The sequence below is a fragment of the Kryptolebias marmoratus genome, linkage group LG3, assembly GCF_001649575.2.
Source record: "Kryptolebias marmoratus isolate JLee-2015 linkage group LG3, ASM164957v2, whole genome shotgun sequence".
NCBI classification, from domain to species: Eukaryota; Metazoa; Chordata; class Actinopteri; order Cyprinodontiformes; family Rivulidae; genus Kryptolebias; species Kryptolebias marmoratus.
Window position 1 is genome coordinate 26,893,370 of NC_051432.1, and position 26,502 is coordinate 26,919,871.

Below are 26,502 nucleotides of genomic sequence, written 5' to 3' on the forward strand. Positions count from 1 at the left end.
TCTAACTGGTGTGTACTGGAGATTACTCTCAGCTACCATAACAAATTATAGCTATATTTGTAAAACTGGCTAACTTATCTGCAGGTATCATGTGACATTGTGCTAAAACTTCTTAATTTTTCATCATAAGATGATCTTAGTTTAAAAGTGACATGAAAAGCAGCGGGAGATATGCATTTCCTAAAGAAATGCTAAGAAGTGGGGCTCTTATCGACATGTTCCTTTAAAAAAACAATCAGTAATGATTCGTTTCAACCCAAACTTTATTTACAATCACACCAACACAAACTCACAACTTCCCAGTGCAACATAACGCAGCTCAGCTCTTTAAACCTTTAGATAAATGTTCTGCTAAAAGTACAACAGGGAACCAAATTATACAAAAACTCCTCTCCTGGAGTGGGATGCAGGCCTCATTAAAGCATTTGTCCTTTCAATCTATAACTTGTCAAAAAAACTAAATCAGCAGGTCTAAAAATGTCACCTTTGTCGTCACCATTAGGATCTTTTTTATTCGCAGCAGATGTTTTGATTCGCTCCAGCAGGAAAGGATCAGACACAATGAAGAACATTAGCAGTGAATCAGCTCAGTGTCCGGTGTAACGTGACAGAAAGTACAATAACTGGACCCTGAAACTCAGAGCAGCTAATTAATGTTATTATCCCACAGCAGTGATTTTCCTCCTCTGACACGCCAAGCTTTCATCTGCGAGAAGGGCGGCCATTAGGATTAATCATTCAGCTCAGACAAAAAGGTTCTTGCGTCATGGGAGATTTAAAAAAAAAAAAGCTCTGGTCGTCAGACATTTTAAAACTTTTAAGACCTTTTAGGGCTGAATGGCCCCACTTGTGTGTCTGAGCAGGTTTGTTGTGAGTAGAACACAATGGCACAATAAGGATTATAATCTGACCTTCAGTTTGGATTAAAAATGTCAGAATATTTGGTGTATTGCTATAAAAACACACATTTGTATTCCCATCAGTGAACTTTTCTAACTTTGGTTTGTAAGAACGCAGAACAAAATCTGTCCTTACAGAGAAGCTTTTTGTAAACCGCCAGGTTTAAAACAGCAAGGCTTCCTGAGAGAGTGCACGTCTTTTTCACGTGCACAAACATAATCAGTAACTTTAGATGCACAGATGAGTTTGATGCATCGTCTCCTCTGATTGGTCCTTGTCAGCCACCATTAAGACTGAACCCAACTTTTTTTAAAAATGGCTACAACTCAGTCAGATTTGCAGATGTTGCGCTAAAACTTGGTGTGGTGGTAGCTGAGGGTAATCCACAAGGCATGCTCTGAGTGCTGACAGATTGTGGAAGGTCCCTGTCGTTAACTCGTTTTTATGTTTGTCACTGAATGACTTTGAATGAAACTTTCAGAAACTTTCATCTACAGCTGAATAACTTTTGGAGTCAACCCATTTCAAGATGGCCGCCACAGCTAATTCAAATTAGCTAACACATACATACAGAGCTGAAATTATGAGGCTGTCACTGGGAGTCTTGGCCGCTCCTTTTCCAGGTTTTAATAACGTGAGGACATTAAAAACCCAGAGGACTCGTTTCCTAAAACTCATTCCTTCCAGCGGTCGGCCTCACGTGGCTGACCGCCGTCTCCGATTTAAAAATACATTCAAACTCTGCATGAAACCTGATTCAGGTCCTTACTTTGTGTCTTTATACAAGCTAAAGACTGAAGGTAATGTAAGAAAAGTGTTTTTCCATCCGGCTGCAGGCTCTCTGATACACATTATAAAACAGTCTGTGTTGCGATCGAAAGGAGAAAATCAATTTCTCATTTTCTTCTGTCCCGTTCACATGTTTTTTCTATTTTTTTTTGTAGATAATTGCTCTGCAGAAGCAAATACTGTGAACAATAACCAGCAGATCTGGTAAACAGGAGATTAAATAATTCTGTTGTTTGTTTTAAACTCTAAGAAGACGTTAACAAGAAATGGATTCCAAAACCTGAAACATGGCATAAAGTTTAGAATAAAAATAAAAAGAATGATAAGGCAATGCACAGGCACATTTCACTTGTTTAGGCATCACTGGACACCCTTAAAATCTTTTTTCCCCTTAAGATCTTATTAACAGGTGACCTTAAAATTAAAAGACTGTCAGGGACTCCTCCGCAAAACACAACAAATGATTTCTGCAAACAGGAAGAAAAAGATAAGAGGATAAAAATCATCACAACATCGGCATCATAAAGGACTGCTTGGACTGGAATAAATCAGGAGCCAGTAAATTTTAAGTACCATGCATTCATGTTCTGCTGGTAATCATATATTTGATCAACCCAACAGACTTTTACTGAAGTCCACAGCTGGTTCAGATGAGTCGTAACAGAGAAGAATGTGAGGAGGGAGAAAAACAGCTGAGACTGTCACAGCAACAATAAACAATAATATCACACAGCTCTATGTTGTTCACTCTGATTCTGCAATAACCATAACTTTTCATTATAATGTGCAACCTTATTCTGCACCCTTTATCCTTTAATCCAACCAATCTACTGAAATAAAACAAAACAAAGAAGGAAAAAAGCCGAACTTTAGCTTTTTTGTCTTTGTTAGCTTAGCAAGCTGCAGGTTCAGTGGAGATCTTTTACAGGATTTACAAACTTAAATACGTATAAAAGATGAAACATAACAAAATTTGTAACTGTTTAAGAACAGAAAATCTGACTCAAATGTTTATTTTCACATCAATGTTTTGGAAAATAAATTCTTGTTTTGGATGAAAGCTATTTTTAGCTTTTAGATTAAAATCCTAAACATGTTTGCTTTGATTGGACTGTAAGTAAAAACCAACAGCATCCTAATCTCCTCCATCTGTGCACCACCTTCCCTTGTTGCTCTCCTCCTCCTCACTCCCCCCTCTCCTCCTCCTCCTCCTGTCTGTGCTGCTGACCTTCGACCCCTCTCCTCCGGGCTCTGGGTGAGTCGACCTCCTCGGGTCGAGCATCATGAGCTCCTTCTTCCTCGTCTCTAGTTCCCATCTCCTCTACAACCTCATCATCATCATCATCATCATCGTCCTCTGTCATGTCCCCCTCGTTCTCTTCTTCATCAGACTCATCGGACTCATCGGAGTTGTCCTCCTCCAGATAGCGGTAACCTTTGACCTGTGAGCAAAAAACCCCTCCATGTTAGATGTTTACAGCGCAGCTTTGATTAACCAAGACATTAAAACCTAAACATTTTTTCCCTTTAACACTCACAAGCCTAAATTCAGATTTTTTTTACATAAATTCTAAATAATAAGATCATTAGCAATGCTTTAATAGATATAACCGCAAAGAATTGTGGGAGAGAATCATTTCTTTTCTTAAGGGATGGGTCAGTACTGAAGCTCTAAATCAGTGGCCTGGAGGGCCACCATCCTGCAGGTTTTACTTGTTCCTCTGCTCCAACACACTTGATCTGAATCAATGGGTGATTAACAGGCTTCTGCAGAACATGAAGAGGTGATTTAACCTCTGAATCAGGTGTGTTGGAGCAGAGAAACAGGTAAAACATGCAGGATGGTGGCCCTCGAGGACCAGGATTGGCCACCCCTGCTCTAAATGTAACAACCTCTAATAGACCTGAAGGTCTCCTTACAGCTTATTGTTTATTTACAGCAGGTGAGCTGCACCCTGATCATGAAGAAAAGCACTTAAAACATAATGATAGATATATTTGGGGAAACTTCAGACAGTTGAGTTGAAGATATCAAACACAAATGTTTGTTTTTAGAGCTGTGTGTAGTTCTCCAAAACTCCCATCTGTTGTAATAAATACGACTGAATGACAACAAATTCACAACCGCCTTAATGTGAACACTTCCTTTCCTTTAACCCTGAACCGTGAAGCTCGTGACGGGTCACCTTGTGCCGTGGCCGAGGGATGCGAGGCAACCTGTGCTGCACTTTCCGAGCCACGCGGCGCTCCATCACCCAGTAACAGTAACAGGCCAGCAGTAAGGTGGCTAACAGGACAGAGAGTTTGGCCTGAAAGGCAAAGAACAGAAGCTATAAACTCAATCACAGACAAAAAAATACACTAGGAAATCTCCAAATTATGTTTCTTACCCTCATAGGCATATGGGACCAAAGGTAGACTATGAAGATGGCGATGGCCTGCCACCAGTGGTAGATGGTGTAAACGAAGTCCAGCCGTTCCTTCTCCTCGGCGTAGAGCATGCCGACCACGACTGGAACAAGAGGAAATATCCATGAAGCAAATCGTTGATGTCTTTGTGCTAAAAAAACATCCTATATATACTAGAGAAATAAACTGAGAGCTGAAGGACCGCAGAAATTTGCTGAAAGTAACAAACCACTCGTGTCAAAAGGCTAGCTAAAACTTTAGGGAACAAAATTGTAGCTAAAAGCAAAAGGACACAATAGAGCCAGTATGCTGAAGCAGAATTCAGAGAACAAAGCTTTTGAAGAAACTAAAGAGATCTCAAAATATTTCTATGAAGAAAAGTATAAAAGTTCCAGTAACTTAAAGGTCCCAGCAGCATCTCCCGAATGAGCTGAACATTTTGATATATGAGCAGCTAAAATAACACAAAGTGTGCAGAATCAGTCGGATTTCAATAGAAAATCAGGAAAAGGTCGGTGTGAATTCTGGCGATACTCACTGCTGACCCCCGTCTTGTTCAGGGCACTGCCGAGGCCCCACAGCACAGCGATGACCAGCAGAGGGCCCAGGTACTGTGGTGAGTCGGGTTTGACAGTCAGAGCCATCAGGACCACCAGCAGCACCCCATGAACCACAGCCCCCCCGATCAGACACACCCACCGAGGGAGGCGCAGGAGGCTGAGAGCGAGGAGGGAAAACACGGAGCAGGAGAGGCCGTAGACCACTATCAGGAGCCACAGGGACTTCAGGCCCAGGATGCAGACGCCGTAAGACTGGGGAGGACAAAAAAAAGCATTCAGATCCCCTGTCCTTTTTCATTTTCAGTGACTCTGACCCGTTTGAATCCGTGCGGTACCAGGGAGAATCCACTGAGGGCAAACAGGACTTCAAATCCGCTGTAGATGAAGAACGGGCAGAGCAGCCGCAGGCGGTAGTCCCTCAGGTGCTTGAAAGGCAGCTGGAAGATGTTTCCCCAGCCGATACTGCGGAGATCGATCTCCTCTGTGGGGCGGTAGGCGGGGCCACACAGCAGAAGGAACTGAGGGACGAAACACAAATCAGGGGCTTCAGGACCATTCCTTCTGTGTAATAAATACGCCAAATCAAAAACAAAAAGGCTGTAGAATACCTTTTAGCTTTTAGCTAGCCTTTGTTTGTTCTTAGATTTTAAAACAGCCTTTTGCCACTTTTAGGTAGAAATTTGCGACTGTTATGTCATTTTGCTTCTTTTTATTTTAACTATTTAGTTTCAGCTTCTTTGGCCAATTTCAGCGCTCAGTGTTTTCATATATCCAGCCAACTGAAAGGTCTGCAGAATTACTAAAATAAACGAACCATAATTTCATCTTTCAGTCATTTGAATGGACTGTAATCTATTATTAGTCCACATTTCTGATTTTACAACATCTGTCTTTATGTTTCTGTTCAGATCATCGGGTTCAGTCTTGTTTTCAGTAACAGCAGAAACCTGTTTTCACTAGAAAACGTTTAAAGCTCTGTGTGTGTGTGTGTGTGTAGGTGTGTGTGTGTGTGTCATCCTAAGGAGGTTGGTCAGTCAAGCATTTAGCAGCTAAAGCCTGTATCTCAGCGGGGAGTTTCCAAAACGCCTCAAAACTTTCAATTTTTGCGCGAGTCGCAGAATTTTAAACATGTTGGCAAAACAAATTCTCTCTTAAAACGGTTGTGGGTTTCTTCAGCCCGTCTCGAACCCGTCTCAGTTATTTTTGGACGGGAGACAACTTTGGAAGAGTTTGGTTACCTTTGAAACTAAACTGAGACTGACTAGAGACAAGAAAAATTAGACTAAATTGCATCAAATTGAGACATAATTTCAACACTTTGTGGCTAAACAGCAACAGGAATGTTAGACAAAAGTCACAGTTTATTTGCAGTTTCACATTTAAGTAGGCAAACGGGTCCTGAGTATCAATTTGGTGAAAAGCCAAATGAAAATTTGTATTTTTTTCCAACAATTTGCCAGTTATCACAACCTAATGAAATCTACCTTTTAGGTAGTGACTATGGGGAAAATGGAGTAAACTTTAAATAAAAAAACTGAACTTATCTGTAAGAAAAAAAGAATTACAGAAGTTTTTATTGTGAATCTTCACAACCATTTACTAAAAACAGTTGAAGTTTGATATTTTCATCATGAAGGATGCAGATTAGAGGATTGTTTTTAATCTTCATGGAGAAGGACATTTAAAAAAGGACAACATTTAGCAAGCAGACAAGGAGAAAAACAGACTTTTCACACCAGCTCATACCTGCACAAAAGAACCTGATTAAAGTCTTTTAAATTAGTTTTTTTAACGAGCCTCATTCAGATTCGTTTGTTCTCCCAGAAAGGCTCCAAAGATTGAAATGACCTGAGAGCATTGAGTGAAAACATCTTTTCAGAACTTCTATCACAGCAACGAAAGAGAAATTAAAAAATCCTTTTCTATTTAAAAAAAAACTGACAAAATGCCTCATTTTCTGGTTTGTTCTGTGTGTTTAGGCGATCCAAAATGCTTAAATAAAACACAACTGGGCAACTTTCTTGTTTTGCCTCAAGTTCAAAAGACTTTTTTTTTATTTAGCCACCTCGGATCGCCGTGTCCTGGAGGACTGAGAGTCTTACAATGATCATGGCGATGAAGGCGAAGCCCATGAGGACGCTCTCCACCTGGATGAGCAGCATGGAGCGGGGCAGGTTGACGAGCACGGTGGTGTTAAAGTCAGGGATGATCCCAGTGATGGCGGCGCCTGTTCGTCAGAGGGGGGAAAAAAATCAGATTTAACCCTCAGAAAAGTATTTAAAGTGCACGTGAGGAACGAGCTTCATGAAGGTTCTGCTTCCTTCTGCGGTTGGTTTAAACGGACGCCTTGTTTCCACCGTTTCAGCTTCCACTTCACTGAATCTCACCGCAGAGCTTCGTTCAGAGCGACGCTTCTTTTTCTAAGTAATTAAATTAAGTAAATGTTGGCACTGCGACGTCTCTACAAAGTGGATTGTGAACGCAGATAATCAGATTGGTTGATAACATAAACTGACACCTTCCAAAACTGTGAATTCTCACCTTCAGCAGAAATGCTGCAACATATGAATCTGTTTGAAGCTGTTTTTACACCAGATTATCTTTAATTTATCATTCAGTTAAAAAAACAAACAGCTGTCTCTGAGGTGATCCACTCGTAGCAGCAGAGTTTGTGGGACGTTTACAAGTAAAACGCCTGATTTTACAGGCTTCTGATGGCGGGATAAAGGTTAAAGGTCACGAGGGGGACAATTAAAAGAGAGGTTATAAAAAATCCAGAGAAAAGCAGAAGTGAGAAAGAAACCGGAGTGAGGAAATGCAGCTTTAAACATGACATTATTCCCCACAGGAAACACAACATGAGGAAAAAAAACCACAGAACATGTTCCTTTCCACAGCAATGAATAAATAATGAGACGACCCGTTCAAACTTTGAGAAAATAACAAATAAAGCGGGGTATTGTTGACCTACTAAACAGAATTCTCACAGTAAAAGTTATCAAGCGCTGATAAATTATTTAAAGCAGACCCATTTCTTTGGAAGAATGTTGATTTTTTTTTTTTTGTTCTTATTTTTTTTTTAGCATTTGGGCTGATTCTGGAGTCAGATGTGAGGCCATCTGTCCGACAAACAGGACGATGATCCCAAACACAGCAGCTAATCTACAACAGAACGGTCCAGAACCAGAACCTCAGAGAGCTGAGCAGAAACCAATGAGCTGAAGCAACGCTGGAAAGAAGAGTGGGCCACAACTCCTCCACAACCATGAGAGANACAAACAGGAACCAATGAGCTGAAGCAACGCTGGAAAGAAGAGTGGGCCACAACTCCTCCACAACCAGGAACCCACTGAGAGTTCTGCTGCTGGAGGAGATTCTACAACCTGCTGGATCAGAAGCTGGACTTTCTTTCTCCCATCATTGTATAACTGTATAAAACCACTGAGTGGTGAACTAGAAAAGCGGAATCGGCTCAATGAATTCACACTTATGGTCCACAAATAATCTCAGACGCACATCTCTGGCAGGAAATCAGAGCAGTCTGAGAAAACTATTTGTGTGAGATGACTGAGCAATCCCCCACAACTCAACTACCGCCCCACTAAACTCTAGAAATAAAGTTTTATATAAAACAACATCTAGAGTCAGAGCTTAGATTTTTCTCAGTCGAAGTTTATTTTAAACCAAAGACTGTTGGTTCTTCAGAGGAAGAAAACCATCAGACTCCTGTGAACACTGAATGAGACAAAACTGTAAATCCATCTGAGCTGTTTAAAGGCAAAACAGGATTATTTAGAAAAAACAATCTAAATATATGGGTTTAATGAAAAGAGACGTTTAAAGACCTAAATCAATATTTGTATAAAGCCTAAAAGTTCAGTAAAAGACGACATTTTAAACTTTAGAAGCAAAGCTAGGTAGCAAAAAGCCATTCTTCTTATTTCCATTTATTAACCATTTTCTATTAGATAAATTATAACTGGACTCAAATTTAACTTGTTTTCTGTGACGTTTCTGAGGATGACTTCTTTGCACTTTAAAAGAAAGTTTCTGACACAGAGCAATAACTAAATAAATGTTCCTGAAATTACTTTTAAATATATTTATATTTGGAGCAGAGGAAGGGACGTGTCTTTACCACATATTTTCACGTTGGCGAGGACGTGCTTGCTCTCGTGCAGGTAACCGTGGAGGACGAGGCGCATGGGGAACTCGGCGAAGACGAAACTCAGCTGATGTGGAGGAAAAAAAACACAAAACTAAACAGAGAATCCTGATTGTTTTCTTCTCAGCTTCATTGTTTTAACAAGCAATTGGAGTTCATTAAAACCAATCCAGGTTAAATAAAGACTCACATTGAAGATGAGGAAGAAGAGCGACTGGAAGACGATGATGTAGCTGTGGCACGCCCCCTTCGGCAGCTTCTTCTGCTCCTGAACGTGCTCCTCCTTGTAGTTGACGTACTCGTAATACTGCTGCGCCATCCTGCACAAAAAGAGCCTCGTTTCAAAGATCTGCACCTGAAAGTCCAACCTCAGCTTCACCCTGTGCACGAGGACGAGGAGACGCCTCGTCTTTAGTCCCTGATTCGTCCTGTTCGAAATGAGAAGCTGCAATGAAAAACGGTTCTGCAGGAGACCTTTCTGGGGATTTATTTATATATCTACAGAAAAACAAATGTGTCATATAAAAAGGACTCCAGTAATTTTAGGATTGAGTTGACAATATTGAACAGACGTCAACAAACGGCACAAAAATGCACATGTAATGACAAAAAAAAGATCTCAGATCTCATAAAGGAAATTCAGTTCTGCTCCAGCAGTCTAAATGAGTTTTATTACTTTAAAAGTGTTTAAAATGTGTCGTACAGTAACAGTGTTCTTTTAACTATTAAAATATCTGTTTGGAAGTCCTTTGTGTTCATGCTGTTGCAGTATTTGGCTCAAAATAAAGTTTCATAACAACATTTCACATTGTTGCAGCTTCAGAATGATACATTCAGCAGCTTCACAGACTTCAGGAGGACGGAGCTCAACAAGGAGGGAACCAGAACCAACTTTGGACCAGTAAAAATCTGTATTCTGGTTTCTTCCGTGTCGGCCTCAGAGGAAACGGGCTGAATGTGAAGGAGGGGCTCCATCAGTGAAGCATGGGAGGAGGTGTGATGATGTAGGACGTTTAGCTTCATCACTTCCGTTTCAGTCTGCAGAAACACGACGTTTCATCCGGTTTGTGTTCAGAGGGACCATCAAATCATTTCAAACGGGACAGCAACTCAACACACACACACACCCTGACCTGTAAGGGCAGAACAGAATCGTCTGTTTAGTTTTTCGGTTTCTCACCTCGTGATATAGTTTCCCAAAGAGGCCCACAGCGGCACAATGGCCACGCCGATGGCTACAGCCGAAGGAACCAGCGTGTAGTACCGCTCCCAGTAGTTTGTCGAGACGAAGAGGGCATAGATTCCCGACGCCAGGAACATCATCCACTTCGTCCCAAGAAACCTGAGTTTCAGACAGAAACCGTGTGAAACGCTGAGTCCTGAATGACTCCGCTAAAATCCGATGGAGAAGCTGAAACTGAAACTTTTAAAGCTAAAAGCAGCAAAAGCTAAATGGAACAATCATGAACAGATCTAATATTAGACAAGCTTCTTCACTTCCTGTTTGTATTTCTCTTTTAAAAACACATTTGTTCTCAGATATTTGACCCAGAGGGAGTTGATTTAGTCTTTTAGTGCTACAATGTTCAGTTTCCTCCTTTTTGGGATAATTTCTACATTAAATTCATAAATAAACTGACTTGACTAAAAGTAGCTAAAGGAACAAAAAGCAGCTAAAGACAAACTAAAGCTAAAAGTAGCAGAATGGCAGCTAAAAAGTAAATAAAATCTAAAAACTAAGACAAAAATGGAGCCAGTTTGCTGAAGCAGACTTCATGTATTTCTATGGGGGGAAAAATAGGTTAAAAAAGAAAAAGTACAGAAGTTGGTGAAACCGAGTGTCCTAAAAGGTTGGAATCAGGTGACTCCACCTGATGAGGACGGGGGTGTACAGCAGGCCGATGATCGGCGTCACGTTGATGCCCATCAGCATCTTCCGGTCGATGTCCTCAAGGCCGAGGTTGCTGTACTTCACCTCCCGGTAGGTCGTGTCATAGTGGAGGGTGAGCTGCATCTGTAGCAGACCTGAAACAAACAACAAAGTTGAAAAAGGAAACTGAGGATCTTCTGTCTTTTCTGTCCGTCTGAACACACCCATGTAAACGCTGTAAACCATCATGGCTCCAAAACTTCCTGCAACGACATTCTTTATGACTTCCAGCCTCTTCCTCCGGTAGAATTTCTTCTCCTCCTCCTCCTCGTTGTACTGCGCCTGCGGGCCCAGAAACTCCTCCATCTGAGGGAGGGGGGGGACAGGAACTGAACTTACATCAGTGTTTCACTCCCTGGGTGTGTGACTGTGACCCCGAGCTGAGCTCACCTGGCCCTGCATGTTGTCCTCCTGGTCCACGTTCAGCAGCTCGTTCACAGGGCCGTTAGGAGGCGCTGCGATCCGATCGGCGTCCTCCACAAGCTGTTCGGCCTCGGTTTCCTCCATCTGGAGAGCAGAACCACAGATCATCGTTCAACTCACCGCCTGACTCGATAATCTGAGTTTATCACAGAAATCTGAAGCTAAATAAATCTGCATCTGTGCAGCCGTGTGTTTAAACAAAGGTTTAAAACAGGAATTCAATCTGTGCATCATTTTTCCATCAGTTATGATGATTTATTTATGCTTTTATTAGCTGGGTTAATGAAAGGTCAAGCTTTTAATTGATCAAATTTATTAGGTTAAAACTAACAGGAATAACAGCAAAAGCAATAAATTTAGCATGTTTTTCACATTTTAAAACATTAATTTAAACTTTCCTCACATGTGCTGCTCCTTGGCGTCTGCCCTTTTTGTCTGTTAGCGAAATATCCCATGAACCACTGGACAAACTTCAATGAAACTTTCAGAAACTAATCACCGGGTTTGCGTCGACAACCCGTCAACTTTTAGAGTCAAAGATGGCCACCGCAGCTGATCATCAGCCAACACACAAACGGCTGAAACTCGGCCAGTTCTGCAGATACCGAGCTAAAGTTTGGTGTGGTAGTCGCTGAGAGTCGTCCTCAACACATCCTCTAAGCACCGACTAATCAAGCAAGGTCTGTTTTTAAAACGTTGCCCTTAACTGTAAGAATCAATCGTCTGTTAGCAAAATATGTCTCAAACCAGTGGAAACTTTCAGAAACAGACACTGGCTGCAAAGGCTTTTAATTTACTGAGTTTTTCAGCCCTTCATTTAGATGAGGCTTGTTTAAGAGAATAATTGTTGTTGTTTTTTTAAAGATTCAGAGCAAAACGTTCAGAAAAAGGAAACTAAACTCACTTCTCCAAAAGTCACATGCTTTAATTTTAACAAAACATTTAAAAAAAGGAAGTGATGATGATATATTAGGACTAGAAGTTTGATTATCTTCTTTAAAAGAACAAAAAGTTTGCCCACGTTTGCAGTTTTAAAGAAACTTTTACTTCGTGTTTCTATCAGATTTTCTCTTTTTGTAAAAAACATTAATTCCTTCAAACAGAAAATCCTAACAGGAAGTTTTCAGCAGCTTTGAGCTCTAATGGAGACAAACCTTTTTGTTCAGATTGTCCTCAAACGCAGCACGGCAGCCCTGAAACACCCGAATGTAACCTTTTTATCCCAGAAAGTGACTTCTGACACAAACATCTGTCCCTGTTTGTTTCTGAGCCAACAGAACTCACCGTGCTGCTGCAGCTTGAAGATCCAGGCTCATGAAGAAGAAAAACTGCCCACCTGGAAGGCAGACACCTCCTCCCCCCCTCTGGGTCACTTCTTCTTGTTGGTTCCCCTTTCAGAAGAGCGAGCCGCAGGTATAAATACAAGTTTCACGAGGGAAACGAAAGTTTTCTGCCTTCACTTCCTCCCTGCTGCCTGGCTGTTTGTCTTAAAGCTACAGACACATTGAGCTGGAACACAAACACACCCTCCCAGTAAGTCAGCGTGCTTTACGGTGGGACGGCTTTGGCTGATGTGGAGACAAACTGTGAGGTGGTTGAACATGTTGCAGAGGTTCTCTGTCGTGTCACTGCAGCTTCCACACAAACAGAACTGAAAACCTGTGAAAGTGACGAAGAGCAAAGTTCAGATGAGACAACAGCACAACCCAGAGTCGGCTGGAAACAGTGAACCACACACAGCTGAATAAAAAAAAAAAAAGGTTTTATTTTAATCAACACATCTGATCATGAGATTATCTGCAGGACATATTTCTACATGAATGTCGTCTTCTGTGTTTCAAATTAAACTTACGGCCCTCATTTCTTCATCCTTCGCTCCCAAACAGACTTAAAGGTTTTTTAAACTGGTCTCGGTCAACAGAAGGTCTTTGGCTCCTTTTTAACCCGATTTTAAGTCAGATTCTTGTAAAGGTGGCATCTCATTGGACCCGGCGTTTGACTTTTAAACATGTTTGAAACATTTGTGCGAGAAACTTTTCTCTCAAGGCCGTCGGGGAGAATCTCCCGCTCGTATCCAACGTGCCTCAGCGGCACCAGAGACTCATTTTCACCCGTGCACAGACGCTCTCCTCTGACAGAAAACATCCGAGGCAAATGGCAGGGTCTAAAAACCACACTGGTGACAAATAAGTGTTAAAAAAAAAAAAAAGCTGCCAATCTTCATTTCTGAGGTGTTCTACAGCAGATTAAATCAGAAACACGAGGGCGCCTGCCAAGGAGGGCAGCAGAATCATTTGAACTGCCAAGAACGCCGTTATGCAAGCCGTGCACACGAAAAAACCCGGCCTCGATTCTCAAAAACTGGCCGTTCAAAACGCAACCATACGACTCAGTGGTCACTTGTTTGCAAACACTTAAAGTATAGTGAGACTGCAGCTGAAAATTGCAAGAAAACATGTGAATTTTCTCCCAACAGTCGCGGCTCAGTGAGATGCCACCTTGAACGACCGTTCTCTAACCAGTTTCTCGGAGGGAAGTCCCTGGAAGGGAAGCATAAAGAAATTCGGGCCGCTTACAACATTTGCAAGTTAAAAACTAGATTAATTTTCTTCAACTTGTTAGTACAACATAGAGGGGGTTCACAGCAACATAATGTTTGACTTGACGAGAACAGACAATAATTATTATGACTCAGAAATCGAAGCACATGCTCTGGGTTTTCTCTTCTTCACAGCTGAGTCTCAGCAGGTGACACCCTGAGACAAAAAGCTGATCTGAAGAGGCTGGAGGACTGAGAGCAGTTTTCCTCCCAACGCTGCTCTGATGCAAAACAGGAGGTAGTTCATCCTCGTGGACCCTCATCATTCCCCACTTTGTTTCCTCCATCGGGGTCTCTATCCGCTCCCGACCGCCGACTTCCTCATCATCTCCTCGTCCTGGACCGAGAGCTCCGTCAGCTTGCGTCCCAGTCTCTCGTGAAGGTCCAGGTATTTGGCCACGCAGCGGTCCAGGCACACACACTCGCCCTTCGTCAGCTCCGGCTCCTTGTAATGCGGCGGGACGCACTTCCTGTGGCAGGCGTTCGTCATCCTGCGGGGGAGAGAAGTCAGATTCCTCAAACGATGAAATGAATCTTTAAATTAAACCAAAAACAAGCCCCATCAGTGCTCGTATATAACTGTCACTTAGCAAAGCTCTACAGCACCATCTGCTGGAGTTTCATCCCCTCGGAAAATTGTTTGTTTTAAATTAAAGTCTCCAAATCAAATCTCATGAAACTTTAGCACGGACAAAGAGAGAAGTGGACAAAATGATGTGTGACCCTTAATCCCTTTTCTTAAAATAACAACACAGCAGTGACCTCAGCGCAGGATGAGGACGAAAGCCTCGACCAACGAAGACGGCCTTAAAGAGACAAAACAGGAAAACTCAAACCCAACACTTCAGAAACAAACAGATAAATATAAAAGGACAACTTGGAAGGAAAGGAAAGTTTCTCCTGTGAGCTAGAACCGATTTATGACATGTTTCCTCTGCTCCTCCTTTATCAGGGTCTATTACACCAAGTCTGACCGCTCCGATGAGGCTAGTTTTCCATGAGAGACCCTCTCAGGGGCTGACGCTGCAGACCCAGCAGGTCCCTGGATCATGGGGGGTAATCAAACCTTTCAGCCAGCTGAAGGTGGAACCTCTGCAAAGGGTTTGTCCACAGTAATATGAGCGTTGCTCCGGTCTGACGTGCTGAAGAAGCTGCTGAGCCAGAAGACAACGAAGCTCTGAATTTAAGAGCCCGTTTAATTTCTAACCCTCCCCTACGGTAATGAGATATAATTCACAACCAAAAGAAACAGGATCCTGGATACAAGCGGCTGAAACGAGCTTCCTCTGTAGGACGCCGCCTCCTGGAGGGAACCCCGGGACAGACGGGACTTACTGGAAGCATTATGTGAGGATGTGAGAATCTACCTGCGATCAGTTCGACCAAAAACCCCTGCTGATGTTCTATAAGAGAAGAAGAAAGTTTGTTTATTCACTGAAACTTTCAAATAGTTTTATAGGGGAGCAGATACAAGCTCTATCCAATGTCCAGTTAGCTCAAACTTTTTCTTTTTTGTCACATCTTCTTAAAACCCAAGCTTTTGTTTGGTGTGCATCTTTAATTCCTCTGAGCTTTCTGAATTAGTAAGACTCCATAGACATAAAAACACTTATTTTTTTAAATTAGAAAGGTAAGAGTTAAAAGTAAGTCCCCTGAAAAAGAACAAAAAGCTCAGCTGAACAGAATAAATGTTGATTGTGGGTAAAGGTGGTCACTTCAGAACCACTGAGGAAGAGGAGCTGGACAAAGATCCCTCCTCTGCACCATCCTGAGTGAATAAACAACATTACAGGACCTCTCTGTAGTCTCACCTGCTGCACCTTTAATGTCTCTGACAATTAAAACCTAAAAATCCAGGAAACAGTCAGTGATCAGTCCTAACATGCTCTCTCTTTGTTGCAGAACTAGAACCAGCTTGTTTTTGTGTTTATGCTCTCGGTTATTTCTCTCTGGAGGGGGTGATATTTACCCCCACCCCCCGCCAGGTATTTATGAATGAGACCAGGTTAGCTGGTTGAGGATTTACCGGTTGTACATGTCAGCCATCATCTCCACCTCCAGCTCCGCCGCCAGCTGCTGCGCCTTCATGGGATCCATGTTGTCCGCCTCTCGGTGCTCTCAGCCGGGCTCCGCCGCTGCCACGCCGTCCCTCTGACCCTCTCCTGCGGACACTTCAACGAGAAACACCCGCTGGCCCTCCCGTAACCTTCAAAGTCTGCGAGAAAACACGTGTGTAGGGTCTCCGCGAGCACTTCCGGTGTCAATAAAGTTGGATTCAAAAAGCGTCGTTCCAGACAGCGCTCCCTCTAGTGGCCGCCGTGGGTACTTCTTTAAAGCGGTGGTTGCAAGAAAAACAGCACATTTATGAAAAAAACACTGTTTTAATAAACATAATGGTGTATTTTACATTAAACACGCTGCAATTAACAAACACAGCATCAAAATAAAGTTTTCTTTTTTTACAAGAGTGCCTTACAGAGTCCCACAATTACAATGAAGTGTTTTAAACTTAGTCTGAAATGTTCAATTTCTCAGAAACTGTAAATGTATAAAACTGACAAATAAACAGAGAAAATGTAAACATTAGGAACGTTCCTTTTGCTTAATATTAACGCGATTAAAGGTGCTTTTGAACCATATATTTCTTTAAACTAAATAATCTTGATTCTGACCCACGTAAACAAAACGATTTTAAAAATCGAACAATAAAAGTGCTGAACTAACGCCACACACGTGAAAAGGTCACTCCGCCTCCTCGTCTCCAGTCACATCGATCTCGTTCACATCCTCCTCTTCCTCTTCATCGCCTGAAATGATGACTATGCTGTTTGGTCCGTCTTCCCGAGCTCCAACAGGAGGCCCTCTTTGTGGGGAGAAAACCAGAACATCCACCTCCTCTTCCTCCTCCTCCTCCTTCTGCTTCTTCTCCTCTTCCTCCTCCTCCTCCTCCTCCTCTTCCTCTCGATGGCAGCCTGAGGTCACGCTGAGCCCATCGGCTCCTGGCGAAGGAGGACCAGTTCTCTGGGACAAAGCGTTGCGGTGAGACGCAGCTTCATCGTGGATCTCCGACCGAGCAGCTTCTGACCCTCCGGTCCAACACGACACTCCTTAAAACAAACAAACAAAAACAAAAACAACATCCCCTGTTTACATTTCATTCTGCCATCATTAGACTATAAATCTAAGGTTTTACTTCATCAGTTGCTCTAAAAATCAGATTTTTTTTCTGAATATTCAAGTTAAAAACCTACAAACAGATCCTCCCGGTCCCAGCTGCAGTGTTTACTTATCATTTAGATTTTATTTGTTTGTTTGTTTGTTTATGCAGCACTTGTTAAACCCACCACAGTAGGACCAAACTGTCAAATGTCTACATATTTATTTATTCATCATTAATGTCTTTAAGGGTCACTTTCTGCTCGTTTCTGTCAGATTCAGACCCACAGCAGCGTTTCTGTCTGAAGGGTGAAGCTGAAATTAACACTTTCATTTTTATCTAAATTTACCGAACAGCTGGTGAGATGAAGCGCTTCCTCACTTTTTTTTAAACCAGTTTCTTATCAGGACGTGTTTTTATTGTACTTTTGTCTGACTGTTAATTAGAAAAAATGTTTTGTCTCCACTGCAGCATTTTTAAAATAACTTATCTTAAACATAGATTTTACACTTTTTACAAAACTCCAACATTCGGAGTACGTGTTGTGACTGACTCTCAGCTACTACCGCACCAAATATTAGCAGAATATTTGTAAAGTTGGCTGACTCGCAGCCATTTTTGTATTTTCTACGGTCAGTTGGTGGCAGCCATCTTGAATTCGATTGGCTCCAAAGGTATACGAGCTGTAGAGGGACGTCGACTGATTTCCTTCCTGAAAATTTCTTTCAAATCCAGAAATCATTGCCTGCCTGGCAGTCAATAAAACAAGAGATAAACAAGCAAATGAAGCCGTTCATTTTGATATTCTTTGTTTATCTTCTGTAGGAAATCTTTGGTACTTTCAGTAAACGCAGAAAGATGTGGTTTAAGTTGAAGTTCAACCTATTTTTTGTCAGCTTGCAGTTGTTTTGATTAAAGACCTAAACTCGAATGGAGTAAATGATCTTACCTTCGTCGGGCTTCTTCAGCAGCTGCTCCCTCTCAGACGGCAGCTCCAACACCTCCACTTCCAGCGCGTCCTCAGAAGACCAAATATCTTCAGCAAAACAAGTTTTCTTCTGAGCGCCGGAGTCGTTTGTGCCGTCCTGATGTGAGTCGCTCTGCTGCGCTGCTGAGGAGCTGAAGAGATGGTTGTGATTTTCATCCGAACCCTGAATCTTGATGCTTTCTTTAATTTCCACCTCTGCCTCCCCGTCCGGTGCGTCTCCCTGCTTCTCTCGTCTGGCGGATTCGTTCCTTTCCTGACTTTCTGTTGACTTCCTTTGCCGTTTAAGAAGCTTTTTGAACTCCCACAGCGTGGCCATCCACGACTGCTTGTCCGTTTTGAGATCTTTCCCGTTATTCTTCCCCTCGGCCTCCCCGGAGCGCTCGGCACTTTGGGTTTTCTCTGCTTCGCTTGTATTCCTCCTCGCCTTCCTGCCTCTTTTCTTTCCTCCGCCGTTCGTCTCAACCTTCGGGTCCTTCGGGTCGTGCCGCTCGCCGGCCTCGTCGTGGCTCCTGTTCTCCGTTCTGGCAGGAACGCCGTCCGAAGGAGGCTGATCGAGCCTTATTTTACGAGGCCTTCCAGGTCTGCGCTTCGGGGCCACGACGCTTTGCTCACCTTCGACTACAGTTCTGCAGACTACAGGTACTAAAACAGATTTCACTGGAATTTCATCACTTTTTATCTCTTGAGATCTCTTCACAAAGCCCCTGGTCCGGATCGGAGTCTGTTCTGTGACGGGATTTCCATCCATTGTGGTCGTGATGGTCGACGTTTTGGTGCAAGGTTTGTTTGAAGGACTGGCAGTTCTTTTCCTTTCCGTCGACAACACGTTGTTGCTTGACAAACTCACGGAGCAAAAAGTCGGCACGGACTCCAAATACTGACCCAAAGAGTCCTGCAGGAAGTCCTCGCACCTCCTCTTTCTCTTTCTAGGTGCAGCAGCGTCTCCTGTAGCACCATGTTTTCTTTTCTTCATCTTCTCGGGCTCAGATTCCTCCTCTGGTTGGGATGTAGTTCTCCGCTCTTTCACACCACCCACGGACTCTGCACAGGTGTCCCCGTTGTTTAGTTTCCCGCCCACGTAACGCTGTTCTGAACCGCAGCTGGTGTTTGAATCCTGCGCTCCAGACGGCTGTTTATCCTCTGTGAGTGTGAGAAGAGGAAAGTGCAGGGACCAGGGGGCTTCTGTGAGCCAGGGGCGCCTGTGAAGGGACGGCTGGACGTAATTTTCAGGGTTAATACAGGACTTGTCAGGACGAGGCTGTCGTTGAGCTTCGGGGCTGCGAGGCTCTAATGGAGAGAGAAGATGAGGAAGCCTCTTCCCGTTCGTACACGGGAAGGAAAAAGTCTGAGCTGACTGTGGTTCATTTCCACGTGACAGAGGCAAGAAGTGAAGAACAGGCCGGTCGTCCTGGGAGGACAGCGGCTGTAACCCAGGGAGATGTAGTTTAGGCTCGATGGGGACACACGATGAGGGAAATATGGATCCTGCGGTTTGAGGACACAGAGAAGTGTCCTCAAACAGGCTGTCACTTCTCCCCGAGGAGCTGATGGATGAGGTGAACTCAGAGCTGTGCTGCTGCGGCGTTAATAAATCATCTGAGAGCGCTGCGCAGCCGGGCTGGTTCTGGCCTTCAAAACAACAATGGATGCCTAAAGAAAAGGTTTAAAGAAGATCGTCAGTTCATGTCGGGGGCGGTTATTTTTCATCCAACAACCATTTTCAGAGATTTAATTAAACGCGTTGAAAACTCAAGCGACAGGATTGCGACCCTCTGCATCTCCATGAAGCCGTTTAAGACTTTTACACAGAACTTTAATTAAGACTAATCTAAACTTCTCTGGAAGAAATAATTTACTAACATCCCAAAGAGATCACGATAACCCCAGCCTCCTGACATCCTAAACAACTGATTTAGGATTTTAAAAGTTTCCTGCGTTTCATTCTGTTATTTAAAATAATCAAATATATGTTTAAGGTGCACCTGAATCAGCGGACTGTGTTCTCACATCCTGGTAGAAAACACACCCTGCTTCACTGAGCGCACCGTGCACGTGTGTCGACCCGGCGCTGTCGTCCAGAACTGGAACCGGAACCTGGCCGAAGTCCTGCACGCCGCCGCGGCCCGTCTGTGCTTTCTGACAGCCGTGGTTCAGGCTGGGCAGAATGTTCAGGCCCATCATGATCTCGTCCAGCATCCTGTCGATCTCCTCGTCGGGCTCCTCCACGGAACCCTGAGGCTGAGGCGGCGCCTCTGTCGCGTCCGACCGCAGCTCTGAGCTCCTGCCGGCGTGGCGTGCTGCTTCGGGGGATGTGGCGGCGACAGGAAGGAAAGTCTCCGGGTTGTGAACGGAGGAGGCAGAAGTTTGGGCGTCTCTTCGGTCCGTCTGTGGAGGTTTTGGGCTGGAGCCATCCTGCAGAAACAGACGAAGGAAGAGATTCAATCATCTACAATTTAAAAACAAAAAAATCAAACCAGCTTTAAAGGTGGAGCAATAATGTTTGTGTCCCCATTGTTAGCAAAATATCTCATAAATCACTAAGTGGATTTTACTGAGACTTTCAGAATGGACGTTTGGAGCCAGTCCAAATCAAGATGGCCGCCACAGCCGACTGCAAATAGGTACACTTTGGTGAATTTTACAGACATTGAGCTAAAGTCTGGTGTGGTAGTAGCTGAGAGATCATACCACACAAGACTGCATGTGACAGCATCTTCAAGGTTTGACTGAGACGGCTACAGCGCCATCATTTCTCATCATGAGATGAAAACCCGGCGGGCGATATGCATTCCTTCAAGGAATGACACGTCTTTAATATTTTTAGTTCTGTTTTATTGTCAGGAAGCTTAAACTCATCAAATCAAATCCAAGTCAACAATTTGCAGCTCCTCCACCTGGTTCACGGAGGTTGGCGGCGGCAGCGGCGGCGCCTCGTCTTTGTCCTGCAGGCTCACAACCTCCCACGCTGCTTCCTCCGTCCTCCTCCTCATCTTCAGCTGCTCAGAGCACGGACGGCGGAGCCACAGTGACACGAGAGGGATGAGACACAGTCCTGATAAATACTACATTCTGCAGAAATGTTCCAGATCGGCACCGAATTCTAAAAAGTTTAACAGAAGATTTTAATCATGGCGACAAACAGAAGGACGTTTAAAAGGATGTTTTGATAGTTTAGTCTCGACTAACTCCTCACCTGAGTGTGACTTTAGTCTTTAAAAATCACCCACCAGCGAAGGGGAGTGATGTTTTTGCCAGTGTCTGTATGTTTGTTTAATCGTACCATTAGCAAAATATCTCCCATAATCACTGAATGCATTTTAATAAAACTTTCAGAAAATAATCAAACAGTTGTCTGAATCAATTAGATTTAAAATGGGCACAACTTGGTCAGTTTTACAGACATTGAGCTGAATTTCGGTGTGGTAGTAGCTGAGAGTCACTCACAGCACATAATCCGAGCGCGACTTCTCCCAAGACTGCGTGAGATTATTGGGGATCCAAACGGACACAACTCCATTATTCCTCTAAAACTCAGGCACGAAAGGCGGCGGGAGATACGCATTCCTTCTAATAATAGTTTTTCTTTCATTTTTAAAACATAATTTTTAGAATTTAAGAATCAGAAACGAGCATCTTCAGCATGAACTGACTGAAGGAGGGAACGACCACCGTGTTTCCATCATAATGACAGAGAAACTTGAACTTTAAAATATATTTCATATTCTTTTCTGAATGAGGCTGTTACGCATGCCTTACCTTGACAGAAACCTGTGAGGTTTCCCTCATTTTTTCCACCCGTTTCATCTTTTTGAGGCTCTTCCCTCCTGAATGTCTCCTCTCCTCTTCAGCTACTTTCTCATCAGCTTCTCTCGGCCGTTCTGCATTTCCTCCATCCTCTTCGTCTTCGTCGTTCGGAGCGGCCGCGCCGTCTCCGGCCTCAGACAGCTGTTTGGAAAGGCTTCCCTCCTGAGGTCTCGGGGAGCTGGGGTGAGCGTTGAGCGACGTGGATGAAGCTGAAGAAGACGTGTTGGTTTGGCTGACGGCAGACTCGCTGTGATCAGACGGGCCGAACCGTTTGTCGGGAGTGACGCTCTGAGGCTGCAGAGGGATGGAAACGGTTCCGACAGAAGACTGACACTCTGGTGTTTGATCAGAGCTGAACTCTGATGTCACACCAGAGTCTGCTGTCTGTGTACCGATGGATGTAAAACTTTTCTTTTTAACAGGAGGATGAGTTTCTCTCCCTCTGTTCAGCTCCGCCTGAACTTGTGCATCCTGTGTTTTCAGGCCTCTGTGCTTCTGTCTGGCTTCTTCTGCATGAATCCTGCTCTCCGTGTGGCTTCCAACGCCTTTCACCCACCCGTCTTTACGCCCCGAGACAAGGTGCCCGATCCCGAACTGGTGGGCCGCGGCCAGCACATCGCTCTGCTCTTTGCTGCCTCCTACCTCCAGCTCCCCAGAGTACAGGAGGCCGACGAGCTTCAGCAACGCCTGGGCCGTCACCGTCTGCAGCTGGAGACGCCGTTTCTGTCCGGACGGAGGAGACGGAGAGGCGGAGAGCTTCTGACACAAGTAGGGGCTGAGAGCAGCGAGGACGCAGCTGTGGGTTGGGACTGAGATACCTCCATTAAAAAAAAAGGGAAAAGGTTTAACACGTGTTTTATTTACAACCAGGTTCAGTTTTTCAGTGATCTGGGATGTACTCCCGGCTCACCTTCAGTTTGCAGCAGGGTGTCACAGAACTGGGCGCTGTTTTGTTGTCTCTGCAGCTCTCCAACAAGCTGCACCTCATAGCCGGGCCACGAGAACCTTTGCATGTCCACACAGGCGCTGCAATAAAGGACGCACAAAAAACAAGATATCAACCAATGAAAAGTGGAACAAAAGGCCCTATGATGTTCAACCTAAAAGGAAAACACAATCAATAAACTATACATGTTACAGATTAGGCCTTTGATGTTTATAAATTCTCATTAAATGTATTTTATTTAAATTTATTCCTTCTTTTTAACCCAAACTAATAAATACTGCTACCGAACATGTCTGGTAATTTAAATTTTTCCTCCTTTCCACAGTAATTCAGTAATTCATTCTTAGAAAAGCATCTATCCGTCAGTCAGCACTGCCTTTTGTAAAACAGAGCCATTTAAAATGTGGAACGTAGTCTCAGTTTGAAGAGATGAGGGTCAAAGGGTAAAAAGAAACAAAACAGAACCAGAAAAATTGCATTTTCTGCCAAAAATACAGTGTTAGATCTGAAAGAAATATGCTGAAGAAGCTGAAACAGAAAAATAAACTCAGCAAAAGATAATGCTGCTTAAAGTAAAAAATACTGAAAGGTTAAAAGTATCAAAAGGTCGACTAAAAGGTAAAAGAAGCAAAAAGCTGTTGTTATTAGCTTTTAGTCAAAGCAGCTAAGGAGATCCTAATGTGTTTCTATGGGGAAAATGTTTGTGAATAAAGCTGAATTTTTATTAAAAAGCATTAAGGTTACAAAAACCAAAAGTCCCAGCAGCTATCTCCTGAATGAGCTGAATGTTTGGATGTAAGAATGGATAAAATAACAATGTGAAAGTAGTTGGATTGCAAAAAATGTGCAGAAATAATATAATTATGCAATCAAAACATCATGTTAGTTTTTAACCAGACATCTAGTAAGTTAATATGTATTTACCTTAAATAATGGTAGTAAAAAAAAAGTAATACCTAAGCAATAATTATAGCCTTTTAAGAGCTAAATTTTAGTTTAAAACAGCGTAAACGATCACAGGCCGACATTTTCAGCCCCATCGAGCTGCTTCAGGTAAACGTTTCCTCCAGGATTTTTAAAGATTAAAGTGTCCCAAAAATGTTTATCATTTCCAAATAATAACTTAAAGCTAAACAAAAACTATATAATTTATGAACACTCGGGATTTCGTTCACAGATAGTCGGAAAATACTGGCTGTTAGCCACCTTTGCTAACTGATGCTAACAGTAAAGCGGCTTCACGACTACTCACCTTAATGTAGCAAAAAGCAGCTAAACTTTATTTTTCGTGAATCACGTTTCTCTGGGAGAGGCGGTTAACTTTGCATTCAAGTTCAAATGATCTTTTTTTTTTTTTTTTTGGTTTAATTCTTCATTTTTTCCCCCCTCTTTCACGTAAAACTACCACTTCACAGCGATGTAGCGACACCTAGCGGTCGCTAAAGTCAAATGGTCCGCTCCTCACTGGTCCGCCGGCGCACAATCCAGCTGGAAGCGACGAGGGAGGAGTTTAGCAATCAAATGAAGGAAAATGATGTTTACCTGTGGGAGGCGTTTTAAAATGTCTCTAAGCCCAGGCCTTCCTTGAAAGAAATAAGTGATCTCAGTGGGGCTTGTCTGGTTAAATAAATAAACGTCATTTAAACAGAAAATGATTAGTCAAACGGTCAAATTTATGTCATTAACAGCTGAGAGCTGTAATGGGCATTAGGGGATAAATATACCATTGATCACCTGCTGATTTATATCTAGGCTGGAAATGATTTTGCTCAATCAATTCCCTGACTTTATCCACCAATTTTAATCCACATTTGTGCCAATAATGTTCACCTACCCAGGACGCTTTGTGCGCCGGCATATAAATGATGTATACCAAAAAAATTAGATTTTTTTGGGGGGGGTGGGGGGGTGGTTGGGTCTTTTTTTTAACTTTTGTTTTGCTCTTTTCCTCACTCAAAATTAACTTTTTTTTACTTAAATGTATTTAAAAAAATCCACTTAAGGTGTTTTGTTTGAACGCCAGCAAAGAAATATTACAAACATGAGGAATTTTATGGCTCATTTTTTATCAATTTTGAACAGAAATAATATAGAAAATGGTCAATTTAAACAGAGAAATTTTTAGTTTTATATTAAAGTACTAATACCCTAACTTTTTAAATATAAAATCACTATATTTCACAATCCACAGCTACTTTTGTAGCAAGTAATTATCAGAATAAAGTACATCCTAAAGTCACTTAAAAACTAAAACCAAACGAGGGGAAAAAAGAAGACGCTGACGCTCAGAAATCAGTTTCTTTTATTAAAAACATTATTGCTAGTTACATAATTCAATCATAAATGAGAATGTGCAACTTTTCAAAAGCCAAGGCAAAGAGATTAAGGTGTAGTCCACAATCTGATTTTTTTTTTTTATGTGATGACAGCAATAAAAGGTTTTTATTTTAATTCGACTAACTTGGTTTGCTTTAAGACAAACTGAACGTTTTCAATCAAAACATAAAAACTGATTGCATATGTATTCACCCAGAGAACCCAAAACAATTAACCCCAAATCAATATAAAAAAAGAAATACATAAAACTATTAAAATTAACAAATATTCTCTTGTAAATATATATAGTTTAAATGTGCTTTTATTCATTTCTCCATGTTGTCTTTCAGCAAATTCTGTTCTTTGCCTCTTTGCACAGATTTTGACACCAACCCTTGCAGTTCTTTCAGTAAATTCACTCTTGAAGGCAACTTCTCTGTTTGGGGAAAATGAGGCTTCCTCGTCATTTTTCAACTGGCAGAAACAATTAAAAAAAATTAAAGGGGGGGGGGAAAGAAAACATTTTACCCCCATAGTGCTTCTTTTAATAATCCACTCATTATCTACATCTTACTCTGCACTAAGATATGTGGGCAAAATTAGAAAATATTGCCAGGCAGGCTAACGGTTTGTAAATTAAAACAGATCTGAAGAGTTTAACCGTAAAAAAAAAAAGGATATTTTTAAAAACAAGACTGAGCAAGGACATAAAAGTTTTCATATTTTTCTGGAACAGACATCCAAAAACCGTATTTCAACACATAAGCTGCAGTGGAAAGACAATTACAACAGTTTCCCAGGTGATCTTGGATGAAATCCGCTCCATCCTGAATAAGTGAGGCACTCCAGTAACCCACGGGTTTTTTTTTAAAACACTTTCATCGGGTTGAAGGCCAGCAGAAACAATTCAACGCACCTATTGGTTCTCGTAATGTCTCCCAAGAATTACAGAGCTAAAGATCGCTTTAAAACAGACGAGGATGAGATCAGCTGTTCTTATTCTGAACGCAGAAAACGCCGCCGCAGCCCCGCGTCGCAACAAACGATGCTCCAAATAAAGCAGAGGAAGCTTCACTTAGCTGCTCGAGAAAAAGAAAAAACAAATTAATCCGATTTATGACAAATTCTTGCGTTGTCATTTGGCACAGGTACGGCGCACACAGAGCAAAGCAAGAACAGGAGCAACCATAAGAAGACGATCATTCTCTACAACAAATTGGTTTTTTTGTAGTGTTCAACCAGGAAGAAGAAAGAAACATTCCCTAGATTTCTTCTAAACAGTGTCATCAACATGAACAGAAAGTTTCAGCAGAAAGTGTCCGACTCAGATCTTTAGCTGGTTAAAGTCCAAACGAAGCCCAGGGTCTCTGGTTTCCTCGACGGCTGAGTGGTCATAGTGTCCCGAACGGTTGTCCACAGGAAGCTTTAGATCCACGAGACGCTCCGTGTGGTTTCGTATATTTGTCCGCCGCAAAGGAGGAATGTAACACGGACAGAAAGAGAGAGGGGGGGAGAG

The 26,502-nt window shown here is 42.6% G+C and overlaps 4 protein-coding genes across 11 annotated transcripts in view; all 4 read right to left on the reverse strand.

Moving 5' to 3' along the window:
• Positions 1–245: 245 nt before the first annotated feature.
• unc93b1 (unc-93 homolog B1, TLR signaling regulator) lies at positions 246–12,672 on the reverse strand. 3 transcript variants are annotated; one of them, XM_037974823.1, is made up of 13 exons: positions 12,461–12,672; positions 12,331–12,369; positions 11,144–11,260; positions 10,695–11,059; positions 10,004–10,165; positions 9,014–9,143; positions 8,797–8,890; positions 6,761–6,885; positions 4,994–5,176; positions 4,637–4,910; positions 4,080–4,201; positions 3,876–3,998; positions 246–3,131 (listed from the first exon to the last, which is right to left on the reverse strand). In XM_037974823.1, the coding sequence occupies exons 3-13, from the start codon at positions 11,258–11,260 to the stop codon at positions 2,874–2,876; spliced, it is 1,953 nt and encodes a 650-aa protein (XP_037830751.1). In that variant the 5' UTR covers positions 12,331–12,369; positions 12,461–12,672; the 3' UTR covers positions 246–2,873. The 3 variants fall into 3 exon arrangements, with proteins under 3 accessions (XP_037830751.1, XP_017287916.1, XP_017287913.1); XM_017432427.3 differs by lacking the exon at positions 12,331–12,369 and having other exon boundaries at positions 10,695–10,848; positions 10,918–11,059; positions 12,461–12,671; XM_017432424.3 differs by lacking the exon at positions 12,331–12,369.
• A 245-nt stretch (positions 12,673–12,917) lies between these two features.
• timm10 (translocase of inner mitochondrial membrane 10 homolog (yeast)) lies at positions 12,918–16,032 on the reverse strand. Its single transcript, XM_017432437.3, has 2 exons — positions 15,802–16,032; positions 12,918–14,266 (listed from the first exon to the last, which is right to left on the reverse strand). Exons 1-2 carry the CDS (start codon positions 15,870–15,872, stop codon positions 14,071–14,073), a joined length of 267 nt encoding a protein of 88 aa, XP_017287926.1. The 5' UTR covers positions 15,873–16,032; the 3' UTR covers positions 12,918–14,070.
• A 91-nt stretch (positions 16,033–16,123) lies between these two features.
• On the reverse strand, positions 16,124–21,715 carry LOC108245495 (ABC transporter F family member 4). Its single transcript, XM_025009613.2, has 5 exons — positions 21,677–21,715; positions 20,815–20,916; positions 19,903–20,332; positions 17,882–19,570; positions 16,124–16,882 (listed from the first exon to the last, which is right to left on the reverse strand). Exons 1-5 carry the CDS (start codon positions 21,704–21,706, stop codon positions 16,518–16,520), a joined length of 2,616 nt encoding a protein of 871 aa, XP_024865381.2. The 5' UTR covers positions 21,707–21,715; the 3' UTR covers positions 16,124–16,517.
• Positions 21,716–24,955: 3,240 nt separating this feature from the next.
• Positions 24,956–26,502, reverse strand: part of ctnnd1 (catenin (cadherin-associated protein), delta 1) — a 29,472-nt gene continuing 27,925 nt past the window's right edge. For all 6 annotated transcript variants that reach the window (XM_017432453.2, XM_017432452.2, XM_017432454.3 and 3 more), the window contains one exon: positions 24,956–26,499. The gene's annotated coding sequence lies outside the window, so the exon portion shown is untranslated. The remainder of the gene's footprint in view (positions 26,500–26,502) is intronic.